Here is a 15,969-nt window from a genome sequence, read left to right as displayed (position 1 = left end):
TTCAAATCTCGTTCTACCAACCTTTCGAACGTTGTTATGGATGGCCCTCTGTTATAATTTGGGCAGAATATAGATTTTTTTCTATAACCTGAGTCTTCAGACCCAAAAAATGGTTGGACGAACGTATTGATGGGTTCCCCCTGTGACTCTAACAAAGTTTCCATGTCAGAAATGACACAATTTTCTTGGAAATTGAGTGAGTCGTGGGGTGAGTCAGACATAGACTGTATTGGAGGTAATGGAAGATTATCGGATTTGTTACCCAGTAAACGATTTTTTGAACTAAATAACTTTTTAAGAGAGAGTTTGCGCGTAAATTTCTGGAGATCTATAACCGTTTGGAACAATTGGAAATTCTGAGTGGGTGCAAACCCTAAACCTTTATTCAAAAGCTTCAGCTGGTCCAAGGAAAGATCTATACCTGACAGATTGATAACATTATCAGGAGGAATCATTCGTATTTCTTCCTCTTGGACCGGCCTCTGCCTTCCTCGTTTCCTCTGTGACCTTCTTGTTCTCCTCGGCCCTTTGGGTTTGACTGTAAAAAAGCCGAGGAGGGTTGGCCTGATGATTTTGAGACTTTTGATTGGAATGAGGTAGTGGGTGCTCTATCATCATAACCTGTAGCCCCCCGGTCATCTCTAGAATGGCCGGTAAATCTATCAAAGGACACCGACTGAGACCTAGCCGCATAATCTGATACGTCTGAGTCAAAACTCGAGGTCTCAGTTCTGGTGTTCTTCAAAATAGATTTGTTTGGATTTTTATTAGACCATTGTTTGGATTGTTTTGAATTACCCCTAGGTGTACTGGAACCTACAAATTCTTTTGTGGTCTGTGGTTTTTGCCAACAGTACACTTGGCTTTTAGTATAGTCTATACGGTCTCTCTCAAATTTGGAGTGTTTTTTCTCACTGATGGTCTCTTCAATTATATCTACATTAAAGGAAAGGGTTTTGTCATTTTTTGTGAATTGTTCCATTCTGGAGAATGGTTTCAACTTATTTTGTAAAGTTGCTATTTCTTCCATGAGTTTTGATTTCTCTAGTGTTTTCTGTCTTATAATGAGCTCCATAAGCTGTCTGGAACAAGTATCTAGAATCTTGATCCAGTCTTGTTCAAATTTGTTACTTGTAAACCCAAATGAAGGCACCTTTTTAACTCGTAGACCCCTAGGGATTCTATCACATCTAATATAATTCTCTAGTGAGGTAATGTCCCACCAGAGTCTTATATTACTAACGAGGAGTTTTTCTAATTTTACAAAATAGTGTGTCAGGTCTGACGGTTCATCACAGGTTATATCAAGGATGCCATCAAATAGATGTGCAGCTTTTCTAGAGCGTCTAGTATTGTCTCCACATGAATGAACAAACGTATCAACTTCTATATCTGATACAGCATTAATATCATCGCTAGATTCTTCCATGATTAATGAAAAATATAAATCACACAAAAGAATATATATAAATCAATAAAACTACTAATTAATACTTGTTAAGGTAATCCTGAGCAGAAGATTGCAACAGATGTATCTCAGTGATAGGCAATTGGATCACATAATAACTGTAAAATATTCATAAGCATATAATCACATAAACTTTGATGATGTATATGAGGAGCAACTGGAACCAAGTCTGTAGAGGGGGAAAAAATGGAGAATAAACTCCTGAGTTCCAATGCTACACAATCATATATAATAGTGATAAGCAATCTCTGTCCAGGTGTAACTAGGAGTGGAGTCTCCAGCAGGTATAAATTAGAAAAAAGTATAAGATAAAGTAGGAGTTGATGATGGATATGAGACAGACCAGTCGGGGGTTAATTAAGCAAATGTGGACCAGGGGTACAGGAAAATGTGACAACCGTAACAAGTGCTGTGACCCTTGGAATGTCCCAATAATGCTAACCTTACCCGACTGGTATCCGGAACAACCCCTGAAGGCAAACAGTATGCTGGGATGGTAACCCGTATTAAACCATGCACGGCTGCCGGGTACACGATACTGTGAATCCCACGTGTGTGGCGTCCTTGCCTGACACTCCGGTAAAAGGTATCGCTGCACCGCTATCTGGCTTGCAAGCCTTCCCCTTCTGCTCACCGATGTAGGTGGAATGGGAGCTGCGTGTCTGTACCAGCCGCGTCGATCTGGGGACCCACGTGATGGTGCGTCAGCACGCACGGATGATCCTCGAGCCGCAACCAGACGGCAATCAGCTGTGTGAAGACCGGGGAGCCTGTGTGCGATGCCTTGCAGCGTGTGTCAGCTGGACGCCGCCTCCTCCGTAGGATAGGGAGAATACCTGCTGCAGTTGTAGACTCCTGTGTGCTCCGTTCGTAAAACGTGGCATAGGAGGTAGAAGAGGAAAAACGGTCACTACTTCCCAGTGAACCAAACAAGTAGTTGTTGAATAAAAAGTTCTTTATTTCAAAAGGCTGAGCATCATGCAAACACTCTGACGCGTTTCATCCCTTAGAAGGGACTTTTTCAAAGAGTATTTTGTCTCCAATGCCAGACACATATATATACAGACAAACAACATCTGATTGGACCATTCTTAAACTAGACACAGCAGATAGCAATCATAGTTAAGTAGTGACTCAGATGTATAACATATATTAACCTCAGCTAGTCTGATAGGAAACAAACAGGCATAATTATACTAATAGACAGTGTATATACAAAAAACAATGTGAATATAAAAACAAGAACATGATGTTAAGCAAAAATGACTAAAAAGTAATGAATAACTATCATGGAAAAATATATAGCAGATATTAATAAACATATAAATCATGATCATATTTATAAACCGGATAATATAATATGACTCGTTTATATGGAGAAATCATTACACATGTAAGATGAAATAAGGAACAAAAAATAATCTCAATCAAGTATAACAATTATGAAAAATATATAATTAATCTAAGAGAAAGTGTTTTAATTCCCAGTCTGAATTCATTCCAAATGGATGGAGAGTATCGAGCATATATATCCAGTACATTTCTCTTTTGTTTAGCCTGTTCTCCCTATTGCCCCCTCTTGGATGATGGGGTATATATTCGATGGCTGAAAAGGAAAAATTACCAATGCCCCCCATTGGGCATTGGGAGAAATGCCTGGATACCGGATGGTTCAAATCCTGTTTTTTTATTAGACGTGTATGTTCAGCTATACGAAGTCTCAATGCTCTAATCGTGCGGCCCACATATCTGTGGCCACATGCACATGAGAGTACGTAAACAACATAAGATGTGTTACAGTTTAAGAAGTTTTTGATGTAAAACTTCTTTTTCCCTTTTGAGTGTGTAATAAACTTTGCAGGTAATGCATACTGACACATAGTACAATTTGCGCAGCTGTAAAATCCCTTGGGTATGGTTGTAATTCTGGGACTTCTAGTCTTTGAGTCAAAAAGACTGGGAGAAAGATGAGCGGCCAAGGTCTTTGCCTTACGAAAGGTAAATCTTGGGCCACTAGACAATGAAGCACCAATGTCCTCGTCTAATAAGAGTGTGTGCCAATGTTTTTGTATAATTTTAGAAATTAATGATGACTGTGAACTAAAAGTAGTTACAAAGAAAGGACTCTGTGTGTTATTGGTTGCCACATTTTTCAATTGTTTAGGTTTTTTTATTCTTGAAACAGTTCGTTGTATAAGATCCTTTCTAACCATAGAATCAGCTCTCATGAAGGCCACCTCCAAATCTTTGGTAGAGTAACCCCTGGTCACAAATCTGTCAAACATTTCCTTAGATCTTGAAAGGAAAAGATCGTTGTTAGAACACAATCTTTTAAGTCTCATGAATTGAGATCCCGGTATATTCCTTATCAGCGAACGGGGATGGCAGCTCCGTGCACTGAGAAGCATATTCCTTGAACACCTTAAACACTTTAAATTCCTTTATACACTATTTAAACACTAATGATTACAATATTAAATTCACTTTTCAGCACAACATTAACTATATTAATTATTTGGATTTAACCCTTTACATTGATAATGAGATGAATATTCAAACCGATGTTTTCCGGAAGGAGAATTCAAGGAATATGCTTCTCAGTGCACGGAGCTGCCATCCCCGTTCGCTGATAAGGAATATACCGGGATCTCAATTCATGAGACTTAAAAGATTGTGTTCTAACAACGATCTTTTCCTTTCAAGATCTAAGGAAATGTTTGACAGATTTGTGACCAGGGGTTACTCTACCAAAGATTTGGAGGTGGCCTTCATGAGAGCTGATTCTATGGTTAGAAAGGATCTTATACAACGAACTGTTTCAAGAATAAAAAAACCTAAACAATTGAAAAATGTGGCAACCAATAACACACAGAGTCCTTTCTTTGTAACTACTTTTAGTTCACAGTCATCATTAATTTCTAAAATTATACAAAAACATTGGCACACACTTTTATTAGACGAGGACATTGGTTCTTCATTGTCTAGTGGCCCAAGATTTACCTTTCGTAAGGCAAAGACCTTGGCCGCTCATCTTTCTCCCAGTCTTTTTGACTCAAAGACTAGAAGTCCCAGAATTACAACCATACCCAAGGGATTTTACAGCTGCGCAAATTGTACTATGTGTCAGTATGCATTACCTGCAAAGTTTATTACACACTCAAAAGGGAAAAAGAAGTTTTACATCAAAAACTTCTTAAACTGTAACACATCTTATGTTGTTTACGTACTCTCATGTGCATGTGGCCACAGATATGTGGGCCGCACGATTAGAGCATTGAGACTTCGTATAGCTGAACATACACGTCTAATAAAAAAACAGGATTTGAACCATCCGGTATCCAGGCATTTCTCCCAATGCCCAATGGGGGGCATTGGTAATTTTTCCTTTTCAGCCATCGAATATATACCCCATCATCCAAGAGGGGGCAATAGGGAGAACAGGCTAAACAAAAGAGAAATGTACTGGATATATATGCTCGATACTCTCCATCCATTTGGAATGAATTCAGACTGGGAATTAAAACACTTTCTCTTAGATTAATTATATATTTTTCATAATTGTTATACTTGATTGAGATTATTTTTTGTTCCTTATTTCATCTTACATGTGTAATGATTTCTCCATATAAACGAGTCATATTATATTATCCGGTTTATAAATATGATCATGATTTATATGTTTATTAATATCTGCTATATATTTTTCCATGATAGTTATTCATTACTTTTTAGTCATTTTTGCTTAACATCATGTTCTTGTTTTTATATTCACATTGTTTTTTGTATATACACTGTCTATTAGTATAATTATGCCTGTTTGTTTCCTATCAGACTAGCTGAGGTTAATATATGTTATACATCTGAGTCACTACTTAACTATGATTGCTATCTGCTGTGTCTAGTTTAAGAATGGTCCAATCAGATGTTGTTTGTCTGTATATATATGTGTCTGGCATTGGAGACAAAATACTCTTTGAAAAAAGTCCCTTCTAAGGGATGAAACGCGTCAGAGTGTTTGCATGATGCTCAGCCTTTTGAAATAAAGAACTTTTTATTCAACAACTACTTGTTTGGTTCACTGGGAAGTAGTGACCGTTTTTCCTCTTCTACCTCCTATGCCAAAATATATGAGAGCTAGTCGCCATCCCAGAAGGGCGAGCAAAGTGAGCGGAGTGCATTCCCGTGTCCCATCTGAGATCCAGAAGTCTAAGTTGCCATAAGGGCAAGAACGAGTCAGACCGGATCCAAAGAAGCCTGGCGGCGCTTGCCAGGAAAAGGCTGCAGAACTTTAAGCGAAATATTTTCTAAGTTCCACTTCAGCACTGGTCAGCACCAAGGACGGCACTGAAACATGTTCTAACTCCTTGTTTCAGCACCATTGCTGAGCAGAAGGTCCGGCAACAGCCAGGAACTCATGCAGATTTGAGTTACAGGGATTTTCGGGCTAAGTCCCGGTCAACCAACGGACGGTTTAAAATACTTTATTTAAATCAGGAAAGTCAGTGTTTCAACTTCAAACCCCCAGTAAGTGTATTTTCTTCTGCCTATTGTAATCCAATGTGTGTTTGCCTGTTTCAATGGAATAAATCACAATTTATTTTACTTGTTGGCTTTGCTCAATGAAATGATAAATGATGATCAATGTGCAAGTATCTGGTCTCCCGTGACAATGATACCACAATGTTATTTGAATGTTCTATTCTCCTCAGTTGAACCAGGACATCATTGATCCAACCTCCTTTGTGGGTACATGTAGGACGAAACAAAATGCAAAATGCTGGTGCAATAACGTTTTTACTCCTAGCAACAGACAACACAAATGGGGATACAATATAACTGACAATCTTCCCAAAGGTATCATGCAGGGAGTGACTTTGGGCGCACTCCAACCCTCCTTCGGTCTCGTCAGGTATTTTCTCCAGTCCTGTGTCTACAGCAGCTGATTTCGTCTACTCCTTCTCACCAGCAGACGCTTTGGGACCTCTAACGTCAGCGAATTCCACTACCGAGGGGTTGCTACGGTGGCCTCCACAGTCCACCAGTCCTTCCGAACGTGTTTCGCCAGTCGGCTTCTTCTGAGGTTAATGGTATTCAGAAAGCCTCCTTTACCTGTGATAGCAAAATGTATCAAAAAATTTTAACATACATTTTATTACTAGTGTGGATGAGCAGGAGGTCTCCGGAGCAGAACCGCGTTGATTTCAGGTCCAGGGACCCCCTGCTGCCTGAGATACAGGCCCTGTTATGGGGTGCCGCTATCTCCTATGCTTTTTATTACCACGGTCACGTGACGCAGGACATTTAAATGCATAGGAGATACCGACCCTCATAACGGGTCTTGTACCTCGGGAAGCAGGGGTCCCAAGACCTCAAATCAATGCGGTTCTGCTCTGGAGACCCCCTGCTCATACACTAGTATTACAATTGATATTAAAACAGCTGCTACCTACAATAAACATTAAAAACACAACACTAATACCCACCTCCTCTACCCCGACATGATTGATACCAGAGACCGCGGGTGTCCGGGGGTCCTCAAGTGGTCCTTTCGGCTGTCTGGGAGCCCTCGGGTGTTCCCCGTGGTCCCCCCATGTGATAGGTTACATTAGTTCAAAAGAATGTGACATCACTTTAAGGGATGATGTCACATCCTTTTTGAACTAATGTGACCTATCACATGGTACAGCAACCAAAGGGATTGTCTTCAATGTGATATAGCCATGTGGCCTTGGAGATGACTTCACATTCTTAACAAAAAAAAAGGTGGGCACATGGTATAGCGTCCAATTGGATTGGAGCTGTACCATCTGACCCTAAAATGTGACATCACAAGCCCTATATAAGGCCTGTATTTCTCATTTTACCTCAAGAAGCTGACGAGAGAACATCCTGTTCTGGATTTACCATTGGGTTTTGGATTGACAAATGAAGATAGAAGATTAAAGAAAAGATAAGAATAATGACAGATGAAGAAAGAAGACGGTGATAGAAGATAAAAGAAAGACATTTTTTTTACCTCATGTTGGTCTTTCAGGCTGAATGGCGTTGGATTTCAGGTGATGACGTTGCGGTACGTGAGATTGCAGATACAAAGGGATTCGGAGGGTGAAGACTTCTAAAGGTAAGCACAATATTAAATGTATGTAAATGTCTTTTTTATGGTTTTTTAATTGTATTTATTTATTTTTATGTTTGTGATTGCCCATTGACTGATAATGTATTAATCTGTGCCCATTTAGGGTCCAGATAAATATAGTGACAGCCAAGGCATTTTTGGCAAATGCTTGTTTTAAATTGATTGTAATTTTTTCTATTTATTTTGATTGTTTTAATTTAATTGTTTGGAATTTGGATGGCTTGTTTTTAGTACATTTTAGGATTGTTTAGTGTTTTAAATTAATTATTTGTTTTGTTGGCTACTGGTTTAAATTCATTAATTGTTTTCTTGGCTAGTGTTTAAAATTAATTAATTATTTTGTTGGTTAGTGCTTTTATTAATTACATTTATTGGTTGGCTAGTGCTTATATTTATTTAATTGGTTGGCTAGTGCTTTTATTTATTGAATTGGGCTGTATAGGTGCTTGTTATTCTTTTATTATTGTGTATTTTTGGCCTTCTTGCTTTTTTATTAGGGTGACCATTGACTGCTATAGTAGCTTATCATACCCATATTATATGGGTATGATGTACCAGTATGGCAATTAATGGGTAGAGAGTGGGTATAGTGGGCCTGGGGTGGGTGTTAAGGCTTCCCGGGTGGGTAGCGGGGGAGGGTGGGTAGCGGGGGAGGGTGGGTTAACCCTTTAATTACTATAGTAGTTATTAACCGCTACGTTGATTAAAGGGTTAGGGGAAACTAGATTTTATTTTTTCTTGTATTCTTTCTGGCAATGGAGGACATGGACCTGGAGTATGCTAACAAGGACACCGTTCATGATGGCAGGGGTAAGTAGAAAGTTTTATTTACTTTATGTATGCTGGCTATCTAATGTTTCATTTTATAATGGGCCAATGAGACTGTCCCTCTGTCCAGTCACAAAGGAATTCCATAACAGGAACAGCTTTTACTAGCTGCCTGTAAAATTATCTACATGGTGGGCTGCTAAGACACCTGATCAGTCATCAACTGACTGCTCCCCTATCTAAAATATATTATGTACCTGTGCTGATACACATATTCACGCATTTTAGCGAAGTCATCAGCAACTATCCTTACTTTCAGAGGGCATTATTACCTATTAGATACACACCTTGGATAGGTTATTTTACCATCAAGACGGGTACACAGGGATCACTGAGCATCAGTGCCCTAATATACATGAGCAGTACCACATCACTGGTTTATATATTTACTCACGTGAAGCTAATTTAATACCTACCTGACTTGCTTGACATAACCATACAGGAAGTCCGTGAAGTTATACACCCCCATTTAAATTCGCCAAATTTTGTAGGCACTTATTTTCTGTTAGTCAGGTTCGCGAGCAATTATTTTAGTTTCATTGAGTCATACTCCCAATAAAGTTACTGTTCTTAACTTCGAATCATATTACTTAATTCTCAACTGGTCCTGTTGAGGGATCACCCTGGCTAGTTATCATTTGAGTACCACTTGGTCACCTACTAAAGTCTTATTATTATTTGGAGTGCTCTCATTATAGGGGATTCTTTTCTCTTGTACAGTATATCTCAAAAGGGCAAAGTCCAGAGTACACAGGAGTATACAAGTAGTATGAATGAAGAATCAAACCGTCAGGTTCACTGTCAACAAGTCTCTCTCTCCCTCTCTCTCCTGTCCTCGCTCCTGTCCTGTCGAGCAGCCCACCTGGCACAGGAGAGAGAGGGAGAGAGAAACTTGTTGACAGTGAATCTGACGGTTTGATTCTTCATTCACACTACTTGTATACTCCTGTGTACTCTGGACTTTGCCCTTTTGAGATATACTGTACAAGAGAAAAGAATCCCCTATAATGAGAGCACTCCAAATAATAATAAGACTTTTTTTTTGTCTATCCCATTCCCTGTCCCTGTGTTCGCTCACCCCCACCACCTTGTCTGTAGGGTCCACGCTTTACCCGCTTGTGCTACATCACTCCACGTTTTGTTATATTATCTTGTGCTTACATTAAATAATCTACTGTTTTGGTGTATACCCAGCTTCGTTAATTTTTCCCTAAGTCAGTGAGTGCTGGAACTGTAGTTAAATTTTGACAATAAGTTAACTAATTTCTAATGCAATTGGCAATGCTGCTTTATGCTGTTAATAAAGTGTAAAGGCATTTTAAGCACTTGTCTCTAAGATTCACTGTTTGGGAGTTTATTACACAATGGTTTTCATTTCTGAAGAATTTTTTTCTTACTCAAACCATGATTGCATAAATGTTAATTGAAATTTGGTTTAAAATGCAAGATATTTTGCAAGGGCTTATTAGCTTGTATTCTGCAAGGTGATATTATTTTGTGATGTAAACAACACAGGTGTTAGCTATTAGCATAACTGCTAATGTCGCAATGCACTTGCTAATCACCACTAATGAACATATTAATGAATAGTGTTGTGGTTTACCCATATTGGACATATTTTATCATATAAAAAGTAAGTCTGTGTAGTTACTGAGCCCAAACTAATGAATAACATACATCAATATACAGAGCAACAACAAAGCTAATATGTCAGTGCTCACCCTTTACTGGGGGATCCGTCCTGCACCGGAGGGCCCCCTGAGCACCAGCACTTCCATATCATGTGATCGCCCCAGGAACAATCAAATGCTGGGCCACTGACAGTGGGAGAGCCGTGGACAATTGTCCCGGGCATAGTGCAGGAGGAGAGCCTGGCTGGCTTCCCCACCGCCAAAGATGTCAGAGCCCATTTTATCCTCTGGGATCCCCAATAGTCACCAGTGGCAGGCCCGCTCCTCCACTCCTCATTTCAGCCTCCAGAATCCCAAAATATGTGCCAGCTTTTACCACATACCCCAGGCTGGCATTAGGCTTACCTTGCCTGTGTATATGATGGTCACTATATACATAGATAAGGCGTTCCTTTACAATGCCTACTGTCTACCCCTTTTGTATATACAGCCCTCTCCCACCTAAACCTCTCTCACTGACTTCCCCACACCTCTGGGATGTCCTTCCCCTCAATATCCGACTGGCATCCTCGCTCTCCACGTTTAGGACATTTCTTAAAACACACCTCTATAATGGAGCATATGAGAAGCTCCGTGGCTGACACTATACACCTCATACATCGACCTTGGCCCCTTGCACACGCACTTACCAAAAAACACGCTCCCACTGTCTCTGTACGTTCTCTCCACTTACCACTTGGATTGTAAGCTCTTCAGGGCAGAGACTCATGTTCCTATTGTTACATGTCTGAAGCGCTTATTCCCATTATGTGTTATAATATTATATCACGTGTATTACTGCTTCAAAGCGCCATGTAGCTGGATGTGCTATATAAATAAAGACATACATAGATACAATGCATTAGTAGCCTCAGGCATTAAAGGGGTTAAACATTTACCTGTGAAATCCTATTACATGTTATAAAAATATAATATTCCCCCTCACACTACTCCCACAGCTGCACGGCAAATGCTGATTAACATGGGTTTCCACTGAATTGTAGGAATTAATCCTTATTTTAACATTAGAACTATACCACATAGTTAGACATTTTGTTTATCTCGACCCATTACATATAATAATTATATAATACATTATGACGATACTTCTTATATTTTAATGTGACTCTGCTCAACTTTTACATTAACTCATTTAACTGATTTAGTGAATCTAGCCCTGCGTGTCAAGGTAAAAGTGGTGGAAAGGGAAGGGCAAAACAGATGCACTAAATGTATTAAAGATAAATCCTGTTGATCTCAGTTGGATTGTTTCCTTCAATACACCTGGGGAAATGTTTTCGCCCCAGAATGGCACCAGCTGTGCCTTGATACTGAGTTTCCAGACGTTACTGCACCATGAACACAATCTGATGATGAGCTACTGCTAATGTGATATTGATCTATTGAAATACTGCTTCTACATTGCAAACAATGGTAACACGTGCGTTATCTCGATAACACATGCAATATTTTCTGCGCTATTTTTTATGTTAACAGGGGAATAATGTCGGCTACATCTGGATGTCCCTAGGTGGGGTGTTTTCAGAGCAGTGCAACTGCACGGAACGTTCAGTGACTTAAAAGGGCAAAAAGTGAACTAATGGCTATGATATATTTAGTGGGTTAATAAGTTAAATATTCTGGATTCTGGGAAATAACACGCAAATGAGCACACAGTGCCACCTTTTGTCTCAAGACAAAAATTTCCTAGAATCCCTTGCTGGATGGTTTTTAGTCACCTTTTCACCCACCATAACTTAAATATTGTGTGGTGAAGACCTACTCATGTCTCAAGTTGCAAAAGCCAGTACAACAAACCTCACACTGATGAGACCCACAAGGTCGAAACAGTCTGTCTGTGAGTGGGTTTATTGGCTGTGCATCTCATCCCAGGTTATGTTTAAAAGCTGTGTCTAAAGCAGCATACATTGGCTTAAGGGTCTAACCATGTAATGTGGTCTTGAGACAAAAGGTGTGCTCATTTGCATGTCATTTCCCAGAATCCTTTGCTGCAGTGGAAGCACTGTATGCTATGTTGAAGGGCAGGAGGTGCAGACCTGTCTAAGACATGTGAATGTGCTCACAAGTAATATATATATATATATATATGTGTGTATTTTTTATTCTTTAGAAAAAGTTCTGAATGAGGGAGACAGCAATATATAATAATTATATATTTTATATAATGCTGCCCCCCCCCCCCCCCCTCAGTCATACTTGTTCCTTTTTGTAATGAATAGAAATCAAATTCTAACGGCCTTCTCGGAAAGAGCATAATATCCTTCATAAATACGCAGATAAAGAAAGTAATGCTGAACTAGAATCTCTATCTGCAGCTGAGCCACTCTGGCTTAGTTTGAATGTGCAGGTCTGTAAAAGGCGCTAAGTACATCAATCAACTTAACTGGTGTAGTAAAAATAAATGCAGTGAGTGGGCGGAATCTGAGTGGAACAGCAAGAAGAACAGCATCTGGCGAACGGAGTAACTACAGAAAATGTAATACGCCAGTGCTTCTTACTTACAAATCACCATCATTTATTTTCATGTCAGCATGAAAGTTGTCACCCATCTAAGCAACACGTTATTCATGTTTTGCTCAATCAGCGTGTAAACTGGCATTTGTCTGAATATGTGTGCCACTCTAATTTACACATCGCTGTCTTTCTTTTTCCTTCCATAGTTGCTGGACCAGAAATTATAATATGAACTTCTGGCTGATCATCAGGGTTCCTATTCTAATTGCCATTGTGGTGAGTCATTTTACACTCCTAAAATAAAAGGCCTCTTCCTACAACGGTGTAACGCCATCACTACCTATTTTATTTCCCATTTAGTGGACAATCACCAGAATGAAAAAAAAAACATTTTCTAAACAATTCAACAGAATGATTGAATTCCTTTAATAAATGTAACGATTCATTAAGCAACAAAACAACAATATTGTTTGTGTTTCTTTTGAAACAGAGTTTTTGGTTGGGGGTTGTAGGTGATGCACACAGAGGCGACTTGTAGTTGGACAAGTAAACGTAGGCTTTTATTCAGCCAAGGTGCAGCATCTCAAAATACAGCCCTTTTCTCAGCTCCAGCAAGCAAAAGTCCATATTTACAAAAATAACATAGTAACATACATCAGACCCCGTGTCCATCTGCAGTCCAGGAACAGTCACCCTGTGGACTGCACGCCGTCCAAACCTTTACTAACCTAGCTGGGCTCGTTAATCCTCCTGTTTCCTCCAGGCAGGGATTAACCCTTGCTGGCCGACACCCAACAGTCCTAACTGTTGGTAACAGGCTTGCCCCTGTTACTGGGATCCTTTTGTCAGCCCCCTCTATGCCAGAGAACCAAGTAGGAAGAAGGCCCTGCCCATCACATGACATCACTCAAAGAGGGAGGAGCTGAAGGAAGTTTGTTTAGTATAGACGCACAACATAACATTATTGTATGCATGCGTAGTGTATCACATTGTTCCCTGAGATAACACAACGTATCCCAGTACAAGTCAGACTACAAGGCAGAGCTTATGCTACCTGTGCACGCACGCTCGACGGACTGCCTAGACTCGCACACGCCTGCAGCCCCAGCGATGTGTGAAGTGGGCTGCAGGCCATTGGGGAGGCGCTGCGGACGCGTCACGAAGGTGGTCCGCTCTCATTGGCTGAACCACTCACGTGACGTGGATGTGATGTGGCAGCACTGGAAAAGAAAAAATTATTTGTCTCTTCAAAACGCGGCCGCGTCATCGCTCTCCGTCGTGCACGCACTAGGGGCAGCCTCATAGGCATTATGCAATTTGTGCTTGTCGCGTGCGCGCTTGCACAATCGCGCTGATTATAAGCTCAGTCTAGCAGAGTTTCTTTAACAATATTGGCGTAAAATATCACAAAATAGCCCAACATGTTACACCAGAGAGAACAGTGATGCCAGCGCCATCAGTATCTTTTTTTATTGTTTCAAAATGTTTATACAATGTATGATATAACGTGATCACTGCTCCTGGTCTGATGTGGTCCATTGAGGTTCTGTACTGTTTTGCAAGTTTGGACCAGGTTTGCCTGTGTGATACTGAGTGTCACTTTATCTTCACAATTTGAAATCAGATTTTAATGTAACCGTGACATTGCTTAAGTGTTCCTACATTTCTGTGGCAGCCCTCTACAGGACAAAGTAAGATTACCTATTAAATATACACAAATGAAACATTTAACTATATTGCTGCAGTGACATAAGAGATTTTAACCAAGCCCATGTGAAAATAATTAAAATGATAAGAATAGGCATTATGACACATTTTATATGTATTTTTATTGTTTTCATGAAATAAGGACCAAGACAACCACCATTTATTTTCTTGTCAACCCAGCCCAAATCCATATAAATGCAGTTATTACCACATGTGTGTGTATCGTTCCTCCCTAACAGCTTCCCTTTCCTTAAATGGCAAAAGAGCAAAATATAGATAAATTCACCAAGGCCCTTATTCTATAAGCTCAGATACCACCAATATACTGAGCAGCCGGATCACACGGATTGACTTCAGTGGGGCTTCCGTGCCCAGCGGTATCAGAGGTTACAGAATAAGGACGTAAGAGACACATATCGTAGGTAGATGGGGAAAGGGACTTTACATAACTGGGACTATGTTGTATTAAGACTGAGTACCATTTACTAACTCAGGGCCAATATGTCACATATCCCATAAACATGCCATTACACATACATTTCTGCTGATGTTATTTACATGTGGCACCATACATAAATTTAAACTTGGTCATTTTATACACGGTAAATTAAATCATACTTTGTCTTTTAACAGGTGAATTTTATGATCTTTATGAGGGTTATATACATCATTATTTCCAAGCTGCAAGCAAACATGATGTGCAGAACTGACATCAAATGTCGGTGAGTTTATGGAGGTCTCACTAGTACTTTACCATGCTGAAGAATACAGGCCTCCAAAAATGATAACCAACAAACAAAATATAAAGGGTGGTCCGTGTTAACCCGCAGAGTAGACAGAAAAAGAGGCTTTGTATAGAAAAAAAGAACAGTCGAGGTGATGTTATGCCAGTTACCAGTTTATTGCCAAAAACTTTATAAATACATCACATAAACCGAAGCAATTATTTTGTTGTTGTTGCAATTGATACAATTCAAAGGAGCACCAGGATATTAAAAAAAGGGGTTATTTATTAAAAACATTTTAACTGGGTTTAACTGGGAAACTGTAGTTGCTTTCAATGGGATTGATTTTCTATGATAAATATGGTGGTGTGGTTTCTACTGCTTTTTCCTCCGTGGTGCAGTCGATAGCGGCAAACATCCCTCTAATAAAGCTGGTAATTTTTTTGCAGCAGTTTTGTACTTGTTCTGCCACAGAAATACTTTGCCAAACAACCACTGAATGTATTTACCAGAAGGATCATTATTAACATTCCAGTAACAAAAAATTGTGTCAACAACAGTAACATTCTAATATCGAGCTTTTCCTTTGTAAAAAAAAAAAAAAAGGATCAGGACAAAACTAACCCAGGTCCAGTGAATCACAAAGCATTATACGAGAGCTAATCAATCCACACGAAAAAACAGCTTTTTAATGATTTGCTTCACTGCCTATCTTCCTTTGAAAATAATGACTTGGGGTTTTTGTTTTTCAGTGAGCTGCTTATTGCATTTAGAGTGAGAGCCACAACATTGAATGGCAGGTTCAGCTGTTAGACCAGGGTTGGGCAACAGCAGTCCTCAAAGATCATTAACAAGTCAGATTTTCAGGATATCCCTGCTTCAGCATAGCTTCGACTGAGTCACTGATTGAGCCATCTGTGCTGAAGCAATGATATCCTGAAAACCTGACCTGTTGCTGGC

The 15,969-nt window shown here is 39.7% G+C and overlaps 1 protein-coding gene across 1 annotated transcript in view; it reads left to right on the top strand.

Moving 5' to 3' along the window:
* The window catches only part of GLP1R (glucagon like peptide 1 receptor), a 309,769-nt gene that overhangs the window by 265,660 nt on the left and 28,140 nt on the right, over positions 1 to 15,969 (top strand). The window contains exons 10-11 of the mRNA XM_075595108.1: positions 12,784 to 12,853; positions 14,918 to 15,006. Of these exons, the coding sequence (XP_075451223.1) occupies positions 12,784 to 12,853; positions 14,918 to 15,006 (159 nt within the window). The remainder of the gene's footprint in view (positions 1 to 12,783; positions 12,854 to 14,917; positions 15,007 to 15,969) is intronic.

The sequence above is a fragment of the Ascaphus truei genome, chromosome 4 (assembly GCF_040206685.1).
Source record: "Ascaphus truei isolate aAscTru1 chromosome 4, aAscTru1.hap1, whole genome shotgun sequence".
Taxonomy (NCBI): Eukaryota; Metazoa; Chordata; class Amphibia; order Anura; family Ascaphidae; genus Ascaphus; species Ascaphus truei.
Note: the sequence above shows the minus strand (reverse complement) of the source record. Positions and strands in the feature narration are given on the sequence as shown.